The 26950-nt window shown below is 46.7% G+C and overlaps 1 protein-coding gene across 1 annotated transcript in view; it reads left to right on the forward strand.

Moving 5' to 3' along the window:
• The window catches only part of LOC149286938 (rho GTPase-activating protein 32-like), a 92242-nt gene that overhangs the window by 24438 nt on the left and 40854 nt on the right, over positions 1 to 26950 (forward strand). The window contains exons 3-5 of the mRNA XM_089493711.1: positions 10835 to 10955; positions 11857 to 11998; positions 19486 to 19594. Coding sequence (XP_089349837.1) covers positions 10835 to 10955; positions 11857 to 11998; positions 19486 to 19594 — 372 coding nt within the window. The remainder of the gene's footprint in view (positions 1 to 10834; positions 10956 to 11856; positions 11999 to 19485; positions 19595 to 26950) is intronic.

Raw genomic sequence — 26950 nt, forward strand, 5'->3', positions numbered from 1 at the left:
TGTGTTCAGCGCGTTCCGATTGTGCTCTGGGATTCGTCGGGGCAGAACTTTCCCAACGCCTGACCCGACTCACATCCCTCAAACATTGCAAGGAACTCATTGCTACAAAACGACTTTTCCCACAGATCTGAAACACAAGAAATTCCGCTAATAACTTCTGTGCTGGCCGGCGATTCGCGGCTCGACGAATAACTCCTTATTTTCCATTCACAAGCAGAACAGTATTATGATGGACGGCATTCTAATTGGATAATTAATTTATAATACTAATTATTAATGGATACTAATATTTAGTTGGTCCTTGGGAGATGTAGGTTTTGTCCTATAGAGACACGGAGCTTGAAGATATTCCTTTCTTAGTAAAATGAATGATTGTGACGTAAAGCGATCAGCGGGTACTCCAGAAATACCTCACTGCGCTTCGCTAACACGGGAAGTTAAACATCGATTAGAGCGTTAAACGCCTTCCCATATAAAGTATAATGAACTTTATACAGTTATATGATTGTTAGACTGTAACGGGGATCAACCCGCATTTCCCTAGCACTGAAATGGTTAATTGACAGGCCCAGCTCAGAACGTTCCTCTCGGATGCGTTAAAGAATATTTACCGAGGCCGAAAGCAGAATGATGTCTAACGGAGCGGGGAGCGCGAGATGGCAGCCATCGCCTTGTAGTTAATAAACATAAATATAATATGAAAGAGTTTTATGCCCCAAGTCCGTAAATGTACAGAAAACAATCACCGAGTCCGACAGCGCCTTCCAGCAGCGGGAATTCCTTCATTATCGTTCATTCTAACGTAGTCTGTAAATAGGTCAAGGTTCCCGGAATTATAATCGGCTGAACTAATTCCTTTTGTTTTTATGCAGATAATTGTTGATGGCTGCCGTGTTTTTCATCTTATGTTCTAACTATATTTAGAATTAAACATAATTAAAACTGCCCCCCCCAATGAGGTCAGATATCAGCTGTGTGCACTTTATACAGTTACAGGTTTCTATACTTTATATAAGTTGGCTTTTTTGCCGTTTGTTAATAAAATCATTTGCTTCAGGGAGGAAAATGTTGGTTTTGTAGTCTGTGGATTTCTGTCATAAAAGCAGTCATTGTGGTTTTAGTTTATTTTTAGTAATATTAATGATATATTCACCTAATTTCTCTGTTGTCGTCAGGACATTATAAATGTTCAAATGATCAGTGGATACATTACTTCAGGATTCTGTATGGAATGTATACGATGGACCTTAATGTGACGTCAGCGCAGAGACCGCTGTCCCTTCTGCATATATTCTGTGATATAGATTCTGTATATATATATATATATATATATATATATATATATATATATATTGTGTGATATATAGTCTGCATATATATATATATATATATATATATATATATATATATACAGGGCCGGCCGAAGACTTAACGCCGCCTGGGGGGGGCGGCATTATCTACCCCCCCACACCGGTACTTACCCTTAAACAGTCCTGCGGCGAGTCTCCCTGTGCTGCCACGGTGCCGGCTTGCAATGCTGAGCGCCGGAAATTCACGTCACTTCCGGCGCTCTGCATTACAAGCCGGCACCGAGACCGAACAGGGAAACTCGCCGCAGAGGAGAGAGAGAGGGGCGCCGAGCGGGTAAGCGAAAACCACTCGGTGCCCCTCTCTCTCTCCTCCGCTTCAAAAAAAAACGCTTGGGGTGGCAAAGTGCCGCCCCTTCTGAAGTGCCGCCTGGGGCAATTGCCCCAGTCGGCTCCATTGTAGGGCCGGCCCTGTATATATACAGTATAGATATATTTTGTGATATAGATTCTGTATATATATATATATTGTGTGATATATAGTCTGTGTATATATATATATATATATATATATATATATATATATATATATATATACAGTATAGATCTATTTTGTGATATGCAGTCACATACACTCTAATCTGGGGTTATGACAAGTGTCCGAAAGCGGAATCCGAAGCTGTATGAGGAATGTGGATGGGGACAAACAACAAGAAATCACCGTATATTTAACCTTTACTTTACTCTTGTGATCATTTCAGAAACCGGCAGCATCTGCATTCACAAGCGACATACGGTTTGATAAATCTAATTCGCTTTGTTTCTGTATTTAGGAGACCGGACTCATGCGTAGTCCTCGTTGTGTGAATGTCCTATTAGCAACAGGTCATTGAGGCAGCAGACGTTGTACCGGGGCTGTGCGTTGCTATGGTAACTGCTGAGCACATGATACCCGCATGCTCAGTTTTCTGCTCAGCTTCCATTACAGGCCCATGGGGGGGGGGTGGAGCTAAACTCGGGACTCGTGTTTGTGTAGCCGCGTTTAAAGATATCTGAACGTCTCACGTCACGGATCTCACGTGAAAGAAATCCGACCGCAGGAATGATTTGCTGACCACGGGCCAGATTGGGAAGGGAGTCTGATCTCCTCATCAGAAAGAAATCTGAAATGCCTCATAGCATCAAACCAGATAAATGCCGTATGAAGTCCCGTGACGGATACACTTCTCATCACTCCCCTTATTGGGAAATTCCAGTTGACTGACTACTTGATGATGTGTCAGACTTTAGTGAATACCGAAGGCTGCCAGTTGTGTAATGCTCTTGTTTCTCTCCTTTGTTTGTTTCGGCTGACTTGGAATCTGCACAATTAATATCTATTCTCAGAGCTGAAATGGGGAAAGGTCTAGGAACATGGAGCTGTGCGGGTTTATAACCGTTCACTGTCCGGACTAACAGGCGCATCACCCCATCATCTTAACGCTTAGAGATGTTGTTATATGTCATATACTATGTACGGTAATAATAATTGCATATGGGTAGAGGACCTATTCCTGCTACAGGTGACGAAGTTTGTGATGTCACCCGTTCCTGTGAACGTCATCATAAAGACACTGAAGCAGAGAATTCTCACGGTTATGATGTCAACGATAAGGATCTTTGCCTCAAAGGGGCAAAAAAAGCTTCATTCTACACAAAAATTGGATCAAAAGAGCTGCTCTGAACTGTCGTAACGAGACACGCAAGACTGTACACGGCTGTGATACACGACCTCTCGTAATGTTTCTATCACATTTACCCCGTGTAACCTCCCATCATCAGGTTGTGTTGGACTACAAAACGTATTGTTCCTTGTCAGATTTATACACACCTAATGTACACACATGTACACACATGTACATGCACAGAGCACACGCTACACACACCTTAGGTGCACAGAGCACACGCTACACATACCTGTACGTGCACAGAGAACCACACGCTACACACACCTGTACAGGCAGGTTTAACATCAATAATTTGTTCACTTGTGTGTAGATTACGATATTTACTGAAGCAAACCCCTAACATGTCATGTGTCTGAAGCGCGGCACCGTCATTGGGAGGTGTGCCGGACCATCCGCATCCTTACAATAGTGAAAGAAACCCTGGGATATAATGTCATATTACAACGCTCTGCTCGGCAGGTGATACGCAGCCACCAGAGACGAAGCTCTCTGAAGGAGGATTACAGACCTCGACCTCCAGACTATGGTGGCTGTTGAGGTGCACGATGGGTCAGCTGTTGGGGGCCACTATGGTAATCCTGGGCCCGGAGCAGGCCCTTTCGGTCTGCCTGGTGTAGGTGTTTAGAAAAAGATCTGCAACCCTGGAGTCGTGATATACTTCAGGACAAACACCGCATTTTACTAACTCTGGCCTTATGGCGATCGGTGTCGATCCGGACAGTTTATATGCAGCGATTTCATAAACCAAAAACAGTTTTTTTAACCGTTCAGTAATTGTCTCCATGGCTGCAATCGTTCCACCGCCAGAGGCGCCTTCAGCGCATTATTCCAAAGACATTGAATGTGACAGTAGATAAGAGCCAGCTGACCCGCACAATCTGCCGCTTCCCTACTAAACGGCTCTGATCTTCCGCCTGAGCAAAAACTTCATGTTTAAACTATGAAATTCTATAAAATCCCATGTAAACGACGTTCTCCTAGTTTTCGGATAGCTGCAGTGACCACACATTCTTTACAAAACATCAGGACTTGTAGGTAGAATAGGTTTTCCTGCAGTTTTGTTCTCTTAGTGTTTTACATAAATAAATATACGTGGATATTTTACTTCCAGATGTCTGTCTGATTATTTTGAAGAATGCGGTAAAATGGAAATAAAACAAATCGGCGCCGGTCACTTTACGCATAACTTTATTCATCAAGACACGGGCGGGCAGAGAGGAGCCGCACTCGTACCCGGTCTGCCCAATTACCAGCAACTCCTGGCCGGCTCTTCCACACTCATTTCCATCGACTTCACTTGATTGCTCTGCTGACTTCCAGTATTGGGGAGAAAATAAGTTTCTATTAATATCAAAGAAGCGTTCGAATTAGCATTTCATGCAGCAAGAGAATAATGGAGCGAATTGTAGCAAACAGTTGTCCGGACGCATGAAGCTGAAGAATTGGAACCTCGCCGTTAATGAATGTGTTCACCTAGACTTGTCTGTTTCACAATTTGAAATTATTTTAATAACGCTGAACAAGCCAAGTATGTTTGGGTGAATGGAAGGCGCCTGATAACGGCTGGGTGATGCTGTCCCACTAACACGGCATCAAATATAAGACCCTGTTTATGGCATAGAGGGCTAGTAACGTATCAGTGACTTTAATAAATAATGTGTAGTGGAGACTCCATTTACAGAACACAAAATTGATTTGAATTTTCTTGAAATGTTTTCGTTGGCTGGAATTCACATTTTGTAGCGTTAAACGGAGCCTACACGGATATCGACATTGTCATAGTAACCGGGCTGTGGGGCTGGAAAGTTGCCAGGACGTGTAGTTAATGGATCCAAACGTGGGTGTCGTGTAGACTGGATGCGCGTCGGATTCACGGATGAATCAGCGCCCTCGTATTCCAAGGATAATTTGTGCAGCTGCGTTCCTGGTCTCCATTTTTCCTGTTTTTCATTAAAGCAGGCTTTCCGTGGTTTATTATTTCATTGTAAACGCAGCAGGCACAGTCCTCGTGTCTATTAAGCTCCTTGGCTTGCAGCGGGCTGTCGGTGTCAGGGGGCGCGAATTAACTCCAGAGGTGCGATGGTTAATTGTTACCGGTGCCTTAATTTGCTGCTGATAACACTGTTTGCAAGCAGCTGCTCTTTTTGGGAAATTGATATCTTATTTTAACATTAATCCAATTTAAAAATGTAAATTTTCCTGCAGCCTGTTCTTTTATCGCTAACAGCGGCAAACATTAGCGGTTATTTATCCTTTGATTTTCTCGGTCACCCTGAGCCTTGCCAACATGAAGCGCACAGGTCTGTTCTGCTAACCCTTTTAAGCACTCGATGGGTTAAAGGCCCCTCAGATAATATATAAAGGCTGATGGGGTCTGGGGCTTTGGATGTTGAACGCCTTCATTATATGGAGCCTTTCAGCCAGTAATAGAAACCAAGTTCTTGACATCGCATTTTGTAGATTTCCAGCCCACAGAAGCAGAAATGTGACTCATTCTCAGACGATCTCATTATTCCCAATTTTCTAGTGTTGGGGAAGGTGAGAGACGGACCCCGGAGCGTCGGGATTCTGTATTTTTAGAGTGTCAGCAAATGGTTAAGAAATCCAGCTTCCTTTGTTGTTTTTTAATAAAACGTTTAGTTTGCTTAGCGTTATTTTTTATTATATTCAATGAATTGTTACTTTTGATAAAATGCTGAATACATTTTTATTGGACAGTCACAGCTTTGAGCTGTTTGTAGCCTATAATGTTTAGAATGATCCAGTAGATCGCTTGTGACCGGGGGCTTCATCTTTTACTTAACACAGAGTACGCTAATGGCTTCTCTGGGTGACTCGTTATCGGGGTCTGCGGTCTGTATTCACGCATTACACGAACAGCTTGCGTCTACATTACACGTTTCTTGCGTTTGTAAATGTTAGGTCTCGTTCCGCTAGATCACTCGACATTCGAAATGCTTATTGAGTGGAGTCGGTGCTTTTGTCTCCCCCGCATGCTGAACAGGATCAGCCAATAAGAAGCTCCCTTTGTAGTCACGTAGCAGTAAGCGGAAGCTGCATTGGCCTCAGAGGCTCGGAGTTACTGTCAGGGTCTCCCAGCCGGCCGCCTATCTGATGCCCCGAGCTGATCGGAGGCGACGCACCAAACACGCGGCCGTTACTAACATGTTTACTGTAAATACACAGTTTGCCCCTCATAAAGCGCAGAACAGGGACTGTTCCACCCGCCAGGGACAACCCGCTTTCCGGGACAGGGTAACAGCGGAAAATTAGTAATAAAATTACTAATTTCATTTATTACATAACATGACGTGTAATTTGTAGGAAACCACATGCGATGATGTCTGTGGCATTTCTGGTTTTGCAAGTCTGCGTGTAAAATTCATGTCTGGACTTCTCTAATATCGGAGAGCATTCTTCTCTCCATACTCCTCAAATCAACCAGTTCTAACTGAAATCTACCCAAATGAGTTTGTGAAAATAATGCCCTTGAGGCTGAACGTCTTTGAAATTCCATCCGGAAAGCTTTGTTCTAAACCAACGAAATGTCCGTGAGGCGACAAACAGAAAATGGTATGAAATGTTTCGGCCTCCACCCCTGAAAGAGCCCGACGGGTGTACGCGCTGGTATTAAAGTCCGGTGTCTCTACAATGTCTGGAGCTCCTCAGCAGACTTTAGTGATGGATTCTGCCCCTGAGGTTTAGTAACGCTTTAGGAGAAGCTGAATTCCGGGAGACTTGCAGGACAGGGCCATCTGGCCGAAAATATTTTCATCCATATCCCCCGGGACTCTGCACATTTGTCCTAGGGGCTGCTTCATTCTGATTGGCTGAAAGTTCTAAGTAACCAATGGGAAGTCTGGGTCAGAGAAGCAGAAGAAATGGATTCCTCAGAATGCAGGAAATAATTTTTAGAAAGAAGCCATTAATTCATCTGACATCGCGTTGACTTACCTCCTGAGTTCTGTCCGGCCTGTACGGCGGAGACGTGAATCCGAGTGCGCCTTTTACTCGCGTGTCTCGAGACGGCAGGATCTCACTGTGTGGCCGATAGTGTTTCAGTTTAATAAGTGCTCTTCTTACTGTAGATTATGGTTATTAAAGTGCTGCCTTAGCCTGTGCATGCGCTCTGACACTGAGAACATTAAATGCGATCCCCACAGCACCTTTTGTGGTCCTCACCAGGTGGCCATTTCTTCTTCTGAAGAGACCTCCTCTGGAAGGTTATGTGACTCTGTGCTGTGATATGTTGGCCCATACGTGATCGCGATCATGAATTTGCATATGTTTTTAATTATATCACCGGTGTCCCAGTCCCCATGCGGATATGAGATACCGGATTTTAACTCTCTCTGTTCTGTAGTATAAGGAGTATTTACTTCTTTTTAAACCCCGTACAGCTGCTCCGGGATTACGGCGCGTTAATGGCAGGCGTGGACATTGCTTTCTCCTGTCTGTATAAAGGTTTAGAAGCACATTCTGTCTGCTCTGAAAACACACAATACCTGGGGATTGACATTTGATATTTTTAGAAGCAGATTTTCCCTTGAATACGTGCTTTCTGGATCCTGCTGGATATTGCTATTGGAATGGAGGTCGTACGCCAGTCCAGATGCATGAAACAAGATGGATCCTTTTTCTAAACGTAACGTTCCGTCCAGTACTATTTCCCACCGCGGTGCCTTTTCTACTTGGAAATCAGGTCTGAGTGCAGTCTGGGGACAGACATTATTCTGCAATCCCCCGCTCTTAGCGTGTTCTCAGTACTGTGGTAAGCAGAGCAGCTGCGAAGGGAAATGGTTAACACGCGTGTGAAGGCGCAGTGACTCCCCACCGTGGCCTTTGCCTCTGTGACTCTCCGCAGTGAGCGCCGTGTCTTCTGCGGCCTCCATGCTGCTCCTCCGTGGGATGTGAAGGAATCTCCAGCTGACGGCTCGCCCGCCTGGCCATTTCGGATGGTAATTTGCATTTCTATAACATAACAATGCGTTGGGCTGTGAATGGAGTCCCTGCGGGGAGGCAAAGGTTAAATGATCACAGGCCAAGCCCCGCACAGGCTCACATTGGATCATCATCATCATCGGGGTAAATAAAGACTTCCTAAAAAATCCCAGGGGAAAGTAAATAATGCCCCAAAGCCGGGTGTCTGAAGGTTTTTGTGATTTGATTAACTGCCCTTTTGGATTCTTTTGTTCAGGAAAAGCAGATAGTTACAGATTTCTCCGATACATGCGCAACACCGAGCGCTTTCCCCGCCGATAATACCGGTTCCGAAAAGAACGCAACGCGTGCCAAAGAGCATATACAGACGCTAAACGCACTGCATGCGCTCAGCCCTATAGATACATATCAGCTATCTTCACATTCTGGGATTCTAATTACTCTGCTGGAATAACGAAAGGTCTCACGTCCACCGGGATTTCCGACGTTCTTTTTATCTGTCTTAATGTTCTGCGATGACGGGGAACGTCTGGTAGATCTTTTTCTGTAGCCTGCGCCTGGGCGGATCCTGATCGGTCCGTTCGCACCGAGGCCTGTTTGCTTTGCCGTAAATGAGTAAAGTTGGCCTTCTCCCAGGTATCACCGATGTTGACGGACGGCTCGGCGGTGCAGGGTCACATGCTTGTCATTATCCTCAGTCTCGCTGGGAAGTTAAACTCTCTCGTATGACTACCACTGACTTCAGTCTCTGGTCTCTCTGGGGGGTGATACCGTCTGTACCCTGGGGGTAGTAACACTGGATCATTTGGCATCATTCATTCCACACCAAGACCTGTCCTGGTTCTTCCTCAACCACCTGCAACTTAAACGGTTCCTCTTGTTCGCTCCACTGCTACCTGGATGTAAGCCGTTTTAATGTGCCGGACGTGAGGCCTCCTGCCTCTCCTTTGTAATTGGTAATTTTACATCTTGCATGCCTATTAAACAGATCACATTTAATCAGGCAGCTCCACTTCAGGTTGGGGGATGGTCAAATGATCCGTTTTATAGCAATAGATTGTAAGTTCCTGTTTTTTTTGCATGATACGAGGTGCTTGTCTTTATCTTCTCTGTCTCTGACCCATCTAAGTAACGTGTAAGTAACGTGTAAGTAACGTGTAAGTTCTACTTGGCGCAATGTGGACAGGATCTGTGCGCATCTGATGATCCAGTTTGGGGAATGATGTCATTATTTCAAGGGAAGTAAATGCTCTTGGCCACATCTGATGGGAAGCTCAGCTCTCCCATTAAATAAAGCATGACACCATTTTTCTCTTGAATAATTCATAGCGTGAAAGTACGAGCTCCTCGGAGTCACTCGGCGGTTCCCACGCACTTGGTATCTGCCACAGGAGGGGCATCTTGGATCCTTGCAGGGTGACGGTGGCACAGAGATGTGTTTGGATACATTAGGTCACATGACGTTGGCGCAGCAATTACCCGAGGGTGCCCTGCGACCCGTGCGAGGATTCTCACCCTGGGCTCTTTTCTGAAGGCCCACTGGCCACTTCATGCCACTGCATTCCCCTCCCACCCTCTCAGGGCTTTCCTGCTGCACCTGATATCCCAACACTATTACCCCACTGCGGGTAACGCGTGGCCCTCACAGGAGGGAGGGTATGTAGCCATGCGCCCGGTGCACCCCGTTACCCGCGCCCCCACCCTTGTTGCCCATTGTCCGTGCCCCCGCCCTGCCATGTGAGGCGCAGCCGGTCCCTTTGTGGTTGTTCTCCTGTTACACGGAGCCCCGGGGGCGCGGCCTCCTCCTCCCCTCCCACTGCCTGGGAACGACCGGCTGAGAAGCTGCTGAGCCCCGGAGGCAGCGCAATGAGTAGCCCCCCGGAGCCCCCACAGACCCTGCAGTATGGAGGCTGAAGCGGGACGGGCTGTCAACCCTTTGAGCCGGTGAGTGTGGTCGGCCCGAGCCGGCGAGAGCGGGAGGGGACGGGGTGTGCGGCCCCGGTATCGGTGCGGACACCGAGAGCCTGCCCGCTGACTGCAGCAAAGGTGCGTCCGCAGCAACATTACTCCGGCTCTACGTGCGGACAGTATGCAGTACCCCGGAGCCAGGGGCAGCACGCACCCCGCCGCCGTTATACCCCCCATTAATCAGACTGTGGGGCAATGTGCAGCCCCCCCCTTACCCCAGCATTACTCCCACTCTTTGGGGCAGTAAGCAGCCCCCCCATTAATCAGACTGTGGGCAGTAAGCAGCCCCCCCATTAATCACACTGTGGGGCAGTATGCGGCATTGATCCCATCCCCAGCCCTGTAGCAGCGTCGGGTGCCTCTGCAGTGGGGACAGACTGCTCTGGGAGGGGGCTCCCTGTAACCGGCTCTGTATCGCTAACATAGACTGAAGTGTTACGGCTGTATGACTGTTTTGCTTTTGACTAAGTGTTGCTGCTGACAGGAAACCGGGTTCTGGACCGAACCATTGATGCAGTCATTATAATTATTTTCTATAGCGCCATCATATTCTGTAGTGCCGTACAATGGGTAGACAGGATACAAGTAGTATATAGCCGTGCTGGCGGCTTACACCTGTGGGCAAGGAGATCCTATTTTACTGCATGGGTCGGTGCCCCTTCCTGAGCATCCCTCATGCCTTGGAACATATTGAAGCCTGCGAGCTTCTGTGAACCCACCGCGTGCAATTTACTTCCTATTAGCTCCTTCCTATTTGTTACGGCGCGTGAAGCTGTTTTTGTGGATACCTGACTGGGGGGGGGGGGCAGGTTTGTGGTTTTGTTTGATACGTTGTTTCCCCTGCGCTTACACCCTGTATTTGCCTGTTTGATGCGGTGTCGCTGCACTCAGATGCTGGTCGGCTGGCAGAGCTCCCTGTCCAACTGCAGCAATCGCGTGACGCGGAGGGCTCTGTGCAGGAGCGTCGCTGACACCGCCTACGTCACATGCCTGCGAATGTCAAACCCCAGACGTAAGGGGTACTGGGGTTCTGTGACGCGCACAGGAGAGGGATCCGGAGGCTCTGAGTGCCCGTCACATTCGGCCCTTCTCCGGTGGTTTGTATCACAGACCGCAGTGTTTGCTCTCTACTCGCAAACAACCCCCTTCTGGGTAAATCTACGCCGGGGTTAGGGCGTTATTTAGCAGCGGAGCGTCTGCGTGCCTTGTTGGGGTTTGCGTCCCACGCCTGGAGGTTTCAGAGGTGAATGTCATGTACCTTGAGGGGTTTCGCCCCCGTGTGCGCTGAATTCGGGGGCAGTTGTTTGGGGCAGTTGTGATCAGATGTATGCAGGTCTCAGCAGCGGCTGTGAAGTATTTCGATGACTTTAATGCAGTTGTTGTGAAATTTGTATTTGAAGTTCCACGTTTAGCAGGTTTCACGTATATGGAGCAGGATGCGGGGAGCGATCGCGCCTTTATTTGCGTAGGATAATTCAGGACGTATCAGCAGTTGGTACTTTGCTTAGATTTAGTTAACTGTCTGAGTCCCGGAGGGGACGGCGGTTTGTTGCGCATGTTAAAGTGTTGTGTACGGCTGTCCTTGTGGTGTTTCTGTTATGCCGCGTGTCGGTCTCGCTGCGTGGTGATGCCGCTGGAAACATATGGGGCATTTTCATGAATACTGACAGGAGAGCAGAACGTTTCACCTCCCTGACTATAGTGCATCACGGAGAGCGGACCCACGTCTAGCTTCCCCTATAACGTCTCCTGGTCTTCATGATAAATGTTTCTGATATTTCCCGACATTATGGGGACCTCACGGTCCTGTCATGGAGAGACCTCCATCCTACTGTGATTCTAGAGAAAGGTTTATCTGCTGAACTATAGCCGCTCCGGCTTAAGACCGTTACCCACGGCCACCTCCTGGGCAGGGAACGCGTGGAATCTGCGGTCACCATCAGGAGTTGGTCGATACGGGCCGGGTTCTGGACTAGCGCCCCATAACATGGACCTGCCGAGCGATCACCACCTGCACCCTCTACGGCGATATTCGCTCAGAGCTTATTCCGAAAAGTAACCAGAGAATAGAGAAACCGGCGTTTATGGCAGGAATTTCTGTCTCTATTTAATATCTTTATATAACATACAAACCCCTAATCTGTACTTGGTGTATGTATATACAGCAGTCAGCAGGAACATTCCGTTGGTTGTCATGGTGATAAGACCACTTTTAAATCCTTCCGTTAGAATCACTTTTATACCTTAAACCGCAATGACAATGGGATTCTTTCAAGTCCCCGTATGATCGGACACGATGGGTTCTGGTTGTTCTGCCTGTTGGGCCGCGTTGACTCTTTCCTGTCTGGTTAATATTTGTCGTAGTTTCAGCTTCTGCGTTGATGGGATTATTATGCAGAGGCACGGATTTCTTGGTTTATTTTTTTTTTTAAGCAGTACTGATGATAACTTCATTATAAAGAAAGCTTTTTAAGAAAAAAATAAATAAGGATTTTGGGTTATTTATTAAGTGATTTGGGTATATAGTTTGAAATGTGGCCTTACCAGCATAGCAACTTTGCATTGGAATCACCTTTTAATTATGACACAAATATTGTTTGTACTCTTTTCACATAAATATTGTTGGTTTGTATCTGTAAATATATCTGTATATGGGTAAATATCCCAAAGGCCGGATATTGTATCTGATATAAACAATAATATGGAGGTAGCACAGGGCTCAGATATATACGGTATATTCCCATCCACTTGCATCCGCTTCTCACCAAAGCGCACGTTTCTGCCTTTGTTGTATTTATATATAAAGTATATTTTTAGGAACCTTCTTCTTCGCTGCCTTTCTTCCTCCCTGACGTAATCCTTACGTTCTTCTGGTTTTTATGTTGACCTGGAATCAGCCAGCCATCCTTTCTGGTTTATTTTTAGGATTTTCCTTCCTGCGGTTCCTTCAAGAATCTCTTCAAATAACCTTTAAATGAATATTAGAGCCTTGAAGCGAATTGTCTCCCAGTAGAGGATGTCTAAGCGGCTCCTCTGGGACCCCAGAGATGTATATAACCCGAGCGCTCCTCAACGCGTTTCGTGCGTTTGGATCTCCGCGTTCCAGTTACCCCTGTGTAGTCTGTGTACCGAGGCTGCGTATTGTGGGGATCACTGACTTTAAAGCAGGCAGAACAGCTTTTGTAACATTTCAGGAAGGCAGGAGCGTTCGTTATAAATAGAAACCAGATCTATATATTGCTTTGTTCCCGGCTCATCTTGAGAAGGCGGGTGGGATTCACTCTAGAAGACCCCAGGGCTGCCATTTGCCATTAAAGTGTTACTGCAATTGGGCCATCATAATGGATGACTATACAGCACGGGTACAGCACCGAGTATCACAGATGGTTCAATGGCTGCACGTTCCATGCCAAATGTTTGCCCCTCATACCTTGTCTGGCGGCTGCTCAGGTTTCTGAAGGTCCTCTGTAGAAAAGGAATGAATCCCAGCCGTTAACGGTTCTTCCCCCGGACTGTTCTAGAAATGGGTTTGTTGGTGATAATGTGATGCCCTTTCCTGCGGTTTATTAGTATTGCGTTTCGTAGAAGGAATATGTTCGGATTTTGGGGTCGTGCTGCAACTGCCCTGTTTTATGCAAGATCCCCAGGTTAAGCTCCTTGTGCCTGGGGGTTTTGCACATCCGCTAAATACGGCTTCTTGTCACAAGAAGTGCTGAGAGAACGTGGCGCGCATGTACACGCATCAAACGGATTCATCCAAATCTCTTCCGTGTCACAAAACACTTCTCTATTCGTTTGTATATTTAGGAAACTGCATGTAGTGGGTTATGTATCAAAAGGTACAAAGTTTGAAGTGATGTTGTCACCATAGCAACCTAACTAAATGATACATTGTGTTATAAAATGTATCTGCCCATTCTATATTTTAGCATTACGATTATTTGTGTGTTCTGTGTGAAGGGATCTTTGTCGTTTGTGGAGGTGATGCTGACCCTCTGGGTCATGTTGAGGATTTTGGCCGTGTCCTGGTTACATGCGGTTTCCCTCATCCCGTTTACTAGTGACGTTGTCCTTTTTTTACGCTAGATTGGTACATGCAACGAGCTTAAAGTGCATTCACTGCTGTCTATGCCGCTGTTACAGAATCACTGATTCAACGGAGAACAGCCGGACGCTGCATCCCCTGCGGTCTCTGCACGCAGGGCCATAACCACCAACGGTGGATGGATCGTTTTGGCCGCAGATATTGTATATTAGTCCAGTGGCTGTTTTTTTTTTGTGGGGGGCAATCACTATCTGGGCCCTTGAGCACCGCCGCACATGGGCCCTTATCGGAAATAAGCCAGTCATGTCCTCATCTTTTCTCAGTTACAGGGTGGGGGACACGTGACTCCAAGAATTGCTCAGGAGCAAATACATAAAAATCTAAATAATTATTTAATTTGCCCAAAATAGATGGTATTTAAGCCAAATTTTAATATGAACCCCTAATAATGACGCTTATGGGAGGCAGCACGAGGTTTCCAAGTCCTCTGTGAATTCAGAGTCCGAACATCTCCAAAAGATCATCCTGGCATGATTTAGTAGCGTTTGAGATACTCGACTGAGCCGGCTCTTGGTTTGCTGCGAGGGGAAATGATTTCCATCCTCGGCGGGTTGCAGTCAGTTTTACGTCCTTCGCCTTATCCTTTGTCGCTGTTTCCTGTGGCGGGTTTGATCTAGTCTTCGGGATACATTTTATTTCAAAATAGAGTCCGAAATGTATTCCTCGGCCAAGCAATACCGTTCAGTGCTTGTTAAGTCCCTCATTTGCCTGGCTGATCTCCGTTCGCGCGCAGGCACACACATGTACACACAGAATGTAGACTGCGTGCTGCGTCCTCGGTGCGCAGCCCTTTCTACCTTCCCTTCCTGTCTGCGCTGCACGGGGGGTGATGTGTATGGCCGTTCTTCCTGTGCACGGCTCCCACTTATCACATACATGGCATGGCTTGGGAGGCGTCCGTGGCAGAGGGTAACAGACAGGTGAGAGATTTCATGGCCTTGGAGGTAAACATCATTCCCTCCCGGGAGATCTGACAGATCCGAGCTCGTTAAATAGAGACAGAAGGATCCTCAGCAAAGTGCTGAACGGAACGTCATCTCTCCATCTGCTCGGCTTCGCCACCATTTATAATCTGCGGCATTCCAGGCTGAGGTATGTGGCAAGCACAGAGTTAAATGCCAGCGTAGCCTAGTGCACACAATGGCGCTGGACACTGCTGTGCAAGCCCAGGCTTAACAATTAGTCCTTGTTGCGGGAAAATCTGAAAGAATTTGAGGAGGATAGGACAATGGCGCGTGCAAAGAATGAACAATTAGCATGTGAATGAGAGCGGGAGCTGGCGTACAGAGAATGGGGTTAAAGCCTTTAAGATACCAATGTCTTCATATCTGCTAAAACACAATGAGTCTTCCGTTAATCATATGCAGATATATACGCGAGCCAGACTGAGCTGTGCGGAATTCATGCATGTGTTGAGATCTCATTTCATGAATACATATAAATGTGTGGCTACAGTGTTACACGTATGTTTGTCCGGTTCTAAAGGTCTTGGCTGTCGGCGGACGCTTCCTTCTGCTGGGCTTTGTAGATCCTTCCCTGGCAGCTTATGGCCAGCAGCCGTACTCGCTCAGCGGATGAATTAATTAGCAAACTGAATGTATCAGATGTCAAATTATGTTTGTGAAGTAGCAGCTCACAGGGAGGAGCCATCTATATATCGTAATCTATTAATATCTGAAATCGAGTAATTCAGTCAAATGAAATCTTTGAGGAAAATACCTCCATTTGTGTGTTTTACCGGAGAGGGTGATTTTGCGCGCCTGCTGGAACTGAAGCTTCTACTGCAAACTTCAGGAGGAGGAGAAACAGCTTTTGGTTCTCGGTCGTTCACTTTTGCTGCAGGTGTGCGAGGGGCTGGTTTATTGAGTGACAGATTCCACTGGGACTCCCCCCCCTTACTGGAAATGGTCTTGTGTCTTGGATAGTGAGGCCATGCTGAGGACCCCCACTATGGTTGGTTTATAACTTTATATACTTAAGGAAGAAGCCCCAGGAGTCTTGAAAGCCAATGTGACTTGACATGTCTCGGCCACTTGAATCGGTCCTAACGTAACAAGTCACACATTTGGCCCCATTCCCTGTGTTCCGAGGCAGTCATTCTGAGTGTCCGTGATCCACGTTCCCCGGTGCAGCACACGGTGGAATGCCCGCTCCTGGCTCAGAAGACAGTTGGATGAGATCACTGGTCAAGTCACTTCCCTTATACTGACTGGGAATGCAGCGGTTATCGTGTGGAATCGCCCGCATCTCCCGGACATTCAGTAACGGAGTGCGGACGCTGCCCCCGGCTCGCCAGGTTCTGTGGGTTTCTTGTGTTCGGGTTGATACCCGCTCTGTGTAATTGATTGCGATGCTCTCCGTGAGGATACATGGGGTGTTCGAGGTCCCCCACCTCCCATGCGACCCCCAAGCTTCCAGTAGATTGAATGTTTGCAGCGATCGCTCCGGTCAGCGGCTGCTCCGGTGTTTTATAAAAATAACCGATGACGCGCAGCATATCTTGTGAAGCGCAAATCATTTGTTTACCGGAGTTCTCCGTATCTACAAAATGTATCTGCTTTTGCTTCCTTAATTTAAGGACTCGATTTCTGATCTCTCCAAACCTCCTGTAATGGAACATAAGAATATCTTGTCAGGGACACCACCGGCACCTTCAATGGACGCCGAAACACGAGTAGCCAAAGGGGTTAACGCAGCTTGTATTAAACCAGTAGCATGGCTTTAAATTATTAGTAGACTGGTGTGATTTTTAGGTCTTTACTCCAACCCTGACCATTTATAATCTGTTATAAAACTATATGGCGAGCGGTTAAATGGCTCTTTAAATGTGGGATTTTAGGAAACTATGTTATAAATCTTTTGAAGTTTTAATTATGAAATGTGGTCCAAATCACCTTAACCGAGGCCAGTACACCTTTATTTATTAAGATCTGTGTTGTTTTTATTAACAATGGTTTTATATAACACCATCGTATTCGCAGCGCTGTACAGTTCCTCGTCCGTAATATCGTTTGCTGTTTGTAACGTTATTAGCTCAGAAATAGAGGTTTGTCTCTCAATGGTCCGTTCTGCTGACAGAGCCACGTACTGATCATGGTCGCGGGTTCTGTGGCTCGCTGTACGCCGGGTCGGTTGTCTGACTGCTGGTCTATTCCAAGTAGAATTTCCAGTGGTGTTTATCGGTCTCATGACGTCGGATCGCAGCGCCAGTGGTTAGAAGGGTACTGCGGTTACAGTAATGGCGGCCGTTGATAGCGATGCCCAGCTGTTGGGTTAGGGCTGACAATAGGATTATTTCACACTTCCTCACCTGTTTCTGTAAGTCAAATTATCTACTACTTGTTATGTCTACCCATTCTACAGCTACAGAATATGATGCGCTCTAGAAAACTATAAATAATACAGAACACTATCCTGAGCCACGTTCTGGTTCACATACAGACATTTTCCCTGTCTCGCTTTTATCCTAATGTCTTTCACCTCTCCTCCATTCCCTGGCACACCACAGTGTATTTACTAAGGATGGAGAATTCTTGGACCTGTTAGTTTGACGAACAGCCATATTATGGGGGTAGCAGAGGCATCGCTAACGCTGACCGGCAACCACCTCGCTAGCCCAGAGACTTGCTGTTCCGCAGGCATCTTGTAGCGCTATCACCACTGCAAGGGATTCTGGGTAGCTACATGCAAATTGTATTAACAAAGATCACCTTTTTGCCTCTCTATCCATTTTATACATTGACCCCTTGGAGCAAATGTACGCTGTACACCCCCCTAAGTAGCAAAATTCAAACTGCTTAATTGAGTTTTTTGCCTTCTTTTGGGTGAAAAGCGGGAATTGTCCGTAAAAGGGTTGAACTTGATGGACTTGGGTCTTTTTTTTTTTTTTTTTTTTTTTAAGCTAAATTACTATGTTACATACGTGTCCCGGCTTATTCTACCTGTAGATGATACACCCCAGGTATAGTAACATGGTAACAGGTTAAAAAGAAGTCCTCAAGTTCAACCCATCTACCTACCCTTCCAGCTTTTTGATCCAAAGGCAAATTAATTCTGTAACAACCCTGTAAAGGGGCGTTTGAGTCCCACGGGGCGATGTCTTCTCTCCTCGGCTGGTTTATCGCCGGTTCTCCTTTTGCACGGATGATATATGGCCCTTTCTATTTGTTGATCAGCATTAACTCAAGCGATGACAGGAATAATTCTCGTTCTCCTCAAAGTGCGTCCGATTGTTGCAGAACATCGTACCGGCACCTGCCCCAAGCACACAACTCAAATGTTACTGTCAAATTATACATTCTGACAGCATTTGGCGTAATTCTGTAATCTGCATGCTGCCGATGCCGTTTCTTGCTTGTAACTTGCGCTGACCTTGTAATAAAGCAGCTGCCCGAATCTGATCCGAGTACCGAGAATCACCGGCTCGATGGAGCGCGAATTCAGAGCGGTCTCTTAGACTGAATGCACAATTTACAAGGAAGAGACGGCTTTTCCTAATCAGTGTCTCTGGAATGAGCATTCGGCTGGTTTTGTTTTTTGATTCCGCCTGGCACAGAGGTGGGCGGCTTGTTTGATCGACCTTTATGCGTTTCTCTGTCTTCTTTTCTTGGGGATATCTCATGGACAGGGATTAAAAGCCTCCTGGAAGCTAGATAGTTATTAGACGTTTCCTCGTTGTTACTGTGCCAGGGGCAGTCAGCGGTCAGCCTCGCACATTGTGATCCGTAGTTTTGGTTTCTGTGTTTGCGGGTTTATGCCCCCAACGGTAGCCGTCTCAGAAGATGCTAGCGCTGCGCAGGCTGCCTGATCTCATCCTGGGGAGGACTATATGTGCAATGCTGTCCCCCCCCCCCCCCCCCGGCTCATGGTGCAAAACTAATGGAACTACTTTACAGACTGGTGACGTGAGCAGGAGAGCTGGCTGTGTATCTCATTAATAAGCACGGCACAGAACGCCTGTAAACAGGTTTTATATGCTTATAGTAACTACATAAATTGGTTTTACTGCGCTTTAAAGCGGTTTGGGGAGAGGCCGTGCCGCGGTTCGTTTGTTTCAAACATCCACCTTCAACAAAATGCTGGATTACAAAAAAAAATTGTATCCAGCCACCCAGTGTACCCAAGCATCCTGGTATATGTTACCCCAGGACAGGGCAGGAACCCACCCGGTGTGTCTCCTAGTGGAGAGGATCAGATTTTGGAGATGTTTTAAAGCCATGGGCACATTTGTAATTTCATTAGATGTAAGCCAATACACGTTCCTTCTAAGCACTATTTTCAGCTTGGTTTCTAATTTAGATTTTAGATACAAAATACATAATGTGTGTACAAAGTACTCCTTTTCAGTGGGTTGTATAGCCGCAGACATCTCTGGGGTAGAAGGACTCGTGCTTTTGCCCTATCCATTGTAACTATTGCCCTCCCTTTGTCTTGCCAGAATAATGAAGTCCTCTCTGCATTTAGAGGAAGATGACTTTGTACCAGAGCTGCCGCGAAGCATCCATCCCCGTGAGAGACCGGATTGGGAGGAGACCATCAGTGCAATGGTGAGTACGGAGGGACGGCGCGGTGGCCCCACAAACTGCTGTGTCCTCTGCCCGAGAACGCCTCGATTGGATAAGTCTTTTAAGTGCTGTTCCTTTGTGTTTATGAGTGAAAAGATGTGAGAGGTGTGTTTCGAGGCGTTTACCTTTTATCTCGCACTCTTATGCCTCCAGCGTGACTGCCTGCCGCCTGACTGCCTGGAGGGAAAGCCATTGCCTTGTTTTTCACAAACAGCTAAACTTGTGGTTGGCCTTAAGATCTGCAGCCGATGAAAGCATTGAAAGGTCACTCGGCTTAGTCTATCCATACAGGACCAAAAACCCTTGATCACCGGCGTCCCCTCTCTGCCACAGCCTGAGCTCACGCTTGCTCGGAATTCTTGGGCTGTTAGGCAGAGGTGGCTCGTCTGCCGAAGCATGTTGGGTCTTGTCACCGGGCAGGCAGGGCTTGGTGATGTATTCATAGGAATGTCTCTGGATCTGGTGATTGATGAATCGCTTTGGCTTCTCCCTGCCTGGCTGCACCGCGCCTCGGGGTCCAGGCTGCAGTAAATGTTTTATCTGCACAATAAGTATACGGAACACAAATTACTAGGATGTAAAATAAATGCACATTCTATTTGCCCTCTTGGTTTTGTGTTTATCTTTTTCTTATCAGGGCTGTGGAATGGCCAGGGGCCAGGTACCAATGGCTACTAAGATTTTACTGCGTTTTGCTCCATCTTCTATTGATCTCTATAGATCCATCCTACTCCAAAAATCAGGATTTCAGTCTGGTTCAGGTATTTGTCCAACCCAACTTTTGCTTCATCATGGATCGTGATAGTGTGGCTTCTGTCCCAAACCACCAGTTAATCCAACAAGACCCTCTAGTGGGTGATTTATTGCAGCCCGCAGTCATGTCTGTGGGTCCAGGTGGGCAGTTTGAGTATCACCCGCTGTGTGGCTTTTCCTTGGCCCAGGCATCGGGAATCATGACCTCCAGGGTGTGATTTGTCGCTCTAGCTGGCAGGATATTTTGTGTCCGTCCAGCTCGGTCAGGCGAGGGGTTTCAGGCTTTTACTTTACTTCACTTTTAATATTTGAAATGAGGTTTGGACATGAATCTAATTATGTGCCGGAGAACGCGTGTAGAGAGCGGCTTCCTCGGGGTTAGTTATACCGGACCAACCGATGCAGGCTGATGAAATATTAATGATACACCAGAGCAGGTTATTTCTCAACTCTGCCCCAATTTTTGTCCTTCTCCCTGACCCCGCCATTCCCTTTCCATCCGTCCTGCTCCATCCACGTGTTATCTGCCCCTCGACGTTACGGCTGCCCTATCCACATGAATGCCAGGATGTTCTCACGTTCTGACCCCCTTTTCTGGATTTCGATTTTCGGACAGTTATTATTGTAATGTTACGTTACATTTTGCTAATTTTTCAGTTAAAGGAGGGGTTTTCCGCAGATATTTAGCGCTGGTCCTCATGTTCCTGCCTGGGTATTTGAGATACTCGCAGCCCCCCGCCGCCTGGAAGCGTGTAATAATCCGCCACAGCTTGTTAAATGGGTTGGAGGCAGCGAGACCGGGGAGTTCGTTCGCATTGACGCTGCCGTCCGAGCTTTTGTGTCCTTTGCTGTATAGTTATTTCTGTTTCGTTTCCCTAACGAGCGGCCGCGGAGAGAAATGTCCGACTCCTGCCGGGACGCTGTACGCTTCGCTCTCAGCCGATCGTCTCACACGCATCGCGGCTCCGGGGTCAGTTCATTTAATGACATCCTGCAGATGCAAACCTTTCATATCACGTTCGCGAGACAAATGCCGGGGGATTGAGATTCTGCTGCAGAGATTAGTGCTTCTTCCTCCCCGTATTATCGTTCACACCAGACCGGGTTTTCTTTTGCAACCTTTTTCTTTTCTGATTAGGCGCAAACAAAAGCCCGAGTTCGTGGCATTCACAGCTGACTTGGCATTGTTTATACAGTAGCGGGTAAATGGTGTGTAGCTTAAGAGCCCTGGGAAGGGGGTTTCCATAGAGACGGGTGTAATAAACCGCTGCGGTGGGCGTTAGAGCCGACGTGCCGCCAATATGCCTTATCCAATATACCGCCCAATAAACGATAATGCCTGACATATCAGAGCTGATCTACCCCAGTGATGCTGCGCATGAACATCACCAGCGATTCTATATCTATTATACATTGTGCTGGGCAAATTACTAGCAAATGTGTAGATCAAACAGGGTAGGCGGACAAGGGGTAAATGTCCTGTCCTGTCTTCTAGTTTACGGGTTTTGGGTGGATATGTGAACGTTTTTGTTGTGTGTTTCTCTGCAACTCCATGTGCAGCCACCAGGGTGTCGAAAGCGACAAGTAGTTCAGCATGCATTTCCATGGTAACGGGACAGAATCGCATGTTGCGTGCGTCATCTGCTTGATATCTGCATGTCCGGGGATTGATGTCTTGCGGGTCCAGCTCACCGCCTGCTGCGGGAAGGTTTTGGAGGAGACGCCGCGTCCTGGATACCGGTGTCGGTGATAACGGGATCGTGCTTCGGGATTCTATTATTCAATTTACGAGCCAAGTCTCACCCTGGAAACTTTTCCTATAAGTTGAGCTTTGAGTTATTAGTGTTTGAGCTTCTGTATGACTCAAAACTCATTCCCCTTAAGAAATATTAAAGTGTTGCTTTATCCACGGGCTGCTCTCGCCCACTTTAATTACTGCGCATCTTTCTTTTAGAAGATTTGTACTGGAATTACTGGTTTGGCGAGGTTTGCAGATATTACAGGCATTTGTGTTTTATTTCTGCAAAGCAATAAAGTTTTATCTCCGGCTCCCTGCGTTACCTGTCACAGGTAAACGCGCCGATTGGGCTGCACACTTTGGATTCTCTGCCCCGGTTAGTCTTGAATTTTCTTGTATATATTATTCATATTTTCATTAAATGGATACTCCGACTATGCATGCAATATACTCCTTTCAGTCAGCTCCAGGACCACTGTAGGCAGGGGTCTTTTAAGACCTCCATGTGCATTTGCAGAAAGCACTTCTATTGATTTCATTGGGAGCACTTTACTGCTTGAAGCAGCCAATCGGTGGCAAGAATTGTCAGGCTATGGAGGAAAGGTTGGTGCGATAGAGTCTGTAGAAGGAAGAGTCAAGGAGGCAGAACATCTTTGGGGCTTTTTCATTCTTAGTGACAAATGAACTTTATACCCCCCCCCCCCATTGAGTGGGCACTAACAATCATTATGGTCTGCTGTAAGTAGTTTCAGCTCTAATCCATGATCGGCTCCACCTATCTGAGTGGGGCCAGACTGTCAAGGGACATCTCCGGCTTTATGCAGGATATCACTGATACGAAATCAATGGGGGCCGCTCCACCCGGTGGGCTTGTAAACTAAATACGGAGGCAGAGCTGCCTCCTGTCTGTTTGGCGATACTGGCTGTGAATGCATCAGACACGCGTGTTTAGGAGTCCAGCTTTGCTCTGGTTGTGTATATGGAGTCCGCTGGGTGTCCAGAACATGATAAACGTAAAACAATGGCCAGTTTCACCCAAAAACCATCAGCTACTAGAATGATTGTCATGATGCAGAAGCTCCTCTGGGGTTGAAGGTGTGAACCAGGAAAATGAGTCGGCTGGCGAGGAAAAATAATGGAGAAACGGTAGAGCCTCTTCTCCAGCTGCTGTGAATTACAACTCCCATTATGCCGGGACATGGAGGGTGGTAATCATTGCCGGTACTAATTCAGTTGGTAAAATGTTCAGATTCACTGGGAAGTTCCTCAGATGTATTCTGGGCAGGATTTTAGTAAATGAGGATGGTTGTGCTGGGATAAGGTTAAGCGTTGCATTCTATTGGCTCAGAGACTCCGGACTCTTCCCATTATCCCTTTTCTTAATTGTGTGTAGATTAGGAATTAGGCCACGGGCAGGGTTACTTCATTCTTGTTTCTCCAGATCTTGGCGTGACCTTTAACCTACGCGTAACATACGTGCTTCGCTTGTGTTTAGTATTCATGTGGAGAACGCAGACCCCCCTGCCTGACGGCAAAGTAGATCATAACCTTGGTGAGACCCCCTAAAAAAAATTCCTGCCTGTTAATTTTTCTAATAAGATTGTATTAATAAACAGCCAAAGTATTTGTGGGTTCTGCTCTGAATTAGCGGCTGTTTCAGGGCGACGTTTCCTGAAGAGATTCTGTGATGGGGAGTTTGATAGGAAATATATTCGTCAGCCGGATTCTACGTGATTTCGGATGTCACCCAAGTTCGCGGCCACAAGCAAAGTCGCTGTTTAATAAAGAGGTGCTAGAAAATGTATCCATTAATAACAAGAATGATAAGCTTTGTATGAAATCTAGTTGTATTTCTCATTACTGGACACGATTCGGCCCTTAGCTATTTACCGTATTTGCTCGATTATAAGACGACCCTGATTATAAGACGACCCCCCAAATCTTAATATTAATTTAGGAAAAAAAGAAAAAGCCTGAATATAAGACGACCCTATAGGAAAAAAGTTTTACCAGTAAATGTTAATTCATTTAAACACTTTTTTTAATAAAAGCTATGCTTGAGAAAAATATTTTGGTTTTATTTCCTTCTATTTTCCAACCTGTCCCCCAGTTATGCACATCTGCCTTATAAGTGCCTTATACCCCCTATATGCCACTGTGCCCCATGATATGCCTTTTAACCCTCTAAATGCCACAGTGCCCCATAATATGCCTTTTAACCCTATATGCCACTGTGCCCCATGATATGCCTTTTAACCCTATATGCCACTCTGGCACTTAGAGGGTTAAAAGGCATATTATGGGGAAGAGTGGCATATAGGGAGGTTTAAGGCATTTCAGGAGGCAGAGTGGCATTAAAGGGGTTAAAAGGCATTTCACAGAGCACTCTGCCTCCAGAAATGCCTCAAACCCACATTTAACACTCCCCCTCCCTCCTCCAAACTTACCGGTGCTTCTGAGTTGGGGGGGGCGCATAACACAGGAGGGTCCAGGTCCCCTGCATCTGAGCCCCAGGTGCTTAGTCCGGGCAGCATGTAGAGCTCCACGCGAATCGCGTAGAGCTCTAAGCACCGGGGACTCAGAAGCACCGGTACGTTGGAGGGGCATAACACAGGAGGATGCAGGTCCCCTGCATCCTCCTGTGTTATGCCCCCCCCCTCCAACTTACCGGTGCTTCTGATTCCCCGGTGCTTAGTCCGGGCAGCGTTTAGAGCTCTACGCGATTGTATCGTGTAGAGCGTAGAGCTCTACACGATACAATCGCGTAGAGCTCTACACGCAGCCCGGACTAAGCACCGGGGACTCAGATGCACCGGTAAGTTGGGTCGGGGGTTAACACAGGAGGATCCAGGTCCCCTGCATCTGGGTCCCCAGTGCTTAGTCCGGGAAGCGTGTAGAGCTCTACGCGATTGTATCGCGTAGAGCTCTACACGCAGCCCGGACTAAGCACCGGGGACTCAGAAGCACCGGTAAATTGGGGGGGGGGGGGATTAACACAGGAGGATCCAGGTCCTCTGCATCGCTGCGGGGGATCTGGATCTTAGTCTCATAATCAAACCTATTTGAGGTCTGATTATAAGACGACCCTGATTATAAGACGAGGGGTATTTTTCAGAGCATTTGCTCTGGAAAAAACCTCGTCTTATAATCGAGCAAATACGGTAGTTTATTTTCGCTCTGCAGTAAAGCGATTATTTTTAGGTGGTAGCTTTTCTCCCCAATTCTTTTAAACTCGCCTACCCCATTACATCTGTCTTTTGATATATCGGCTGGCTTGGGCCCTAAACCTGACATAAACAGCGGGGTTCTCTTTGCCATCACGTGATGAGGAGAGATCTGTGGCCCCCGAAGCTGTGATGTCAGCTCACGTTTTATATAAAGTGTATTTTACGGGTACAAATTCTAGTGACTTGTAAAAATATTTTTAAATTTAAATAAAACAATTCAAATGTCATTTTACAAAATGTGAACAAAATAACAAATGCCATAATTAGATTTATTGGCACAGAATGTGTTTCCATTTTAATGACATATTTCTAGAGAAACCCAATTCCAGAGACTCTGCACAGTAGGTGTCTGCTAAATATTTGTGCTTGATGTTTGCCTGCAGTTGAAAGCAAATTACCGTGATTTATGCGCAGTTCATCCCGCTATGACTGTACGTTGTTCACAATGCTGGTTCTGTCCATACTGGAGAATATTTTGCTCAGTTCTGATATTTTGATCGTTACAGGAAAATACAGCATATCACGGGTAGTGCCCCGTGTGATTTATTACACGGTGTGTTAGCGCGGCCCCCGTAGTGTCTGTGGCACCAAACCTTTGTGCAACGAATATATGAGGGCAGAGACCCGACGAGTCCGATGCAATGGGGAACCAGGCCCAGGGTTCTGTGCTTCCGTTTGCAGAAGTGTTGCAGACCCCCGCAGACGTGGGGTCCTCCTTCAGCGTGTGATTGTGTGTTGGCTGTCGGCTGGCTTCCTTTCATAACTCACATTATTGTGCGATTGGATCAGCCGTTCCGTAGCAGCTGTCGGGGAATTCTGTTTGTGGCAAAAAAACTGTTATGTGGACAGCTCTGGCCGTAGAGCCGGCCGACACTCGGTTTATATGCCAGGTTCACAAGGAATTGTTACCTTCCGCACCGTGATGCTCTTCGGCTTTGCGCAGGTCAGAGATGATGACTCCTTATAGACCGAAAAATCAATAAATTGAGCAATGCGTCAGTCTTTGGTGGCCCGGAGCTGGCATCACGAGCCAAATGAACAAAGAGATGGTTTCGGTGCCAGAGACGGGATCTGCCGCAGATAGACGGAGATGCCCTTTGTGATTGCCGTATCGGGACGTTCCCAATCAGGTGTACAAAGTCCTGACCTGGAGCTCTATATTTTACGGGGGTTGCTGGGAAATCGCTTTAAATTCTGCCCTTGCTTTGTACTATATGTAGAATATTTTCATCCTTGGCCGTTGTTCATACCCTCACTTGGTCCGCATTGTGCCCAAATGTTACGCAAATATATTTTTTTGTGTCTGCGAGGAGCCAAGCACAGGGAGTGCGTCCTGCGCAGGTCCAGATAGTTCTATTGGGCCACCAGCTGCACGGATCCATAGTCTTTCACAATTATGTCGTATTTCAGTGGGTTTTTTTTTTTTTATCCCTTGGTAATTAATGATTTTTCACAGTAAACGCTGAGCTTCCAGCATTATCCGCTTTAAATAATTGTTGTTTTAAAACATTCGATTCAGAAGAAATAAGCAAACGTTCGCTATCGCAGCTCAAGAAACAGGTTTTCCCCGCTGACCCTGCTCCTGGAAGGCACGCATGCACACATTTCCTCTTCTGTGTC

This window comes from Sceloporus occidentalis, unplaced genomic scaffold (genome assembly GCF_023333645.1).
Source record: "Sceloporus occidentalis isolate IW3139 unplaced genomic scaffold, rSceOcc1.0.p SCAF_66, whole genome shotgun sequence".
NCBI lineage: Eukaryota > Metazoa > Chordata > Lepidosauria > Squamata > Phrynosomatidae > Sceloporus > Sceloporus occidentalis.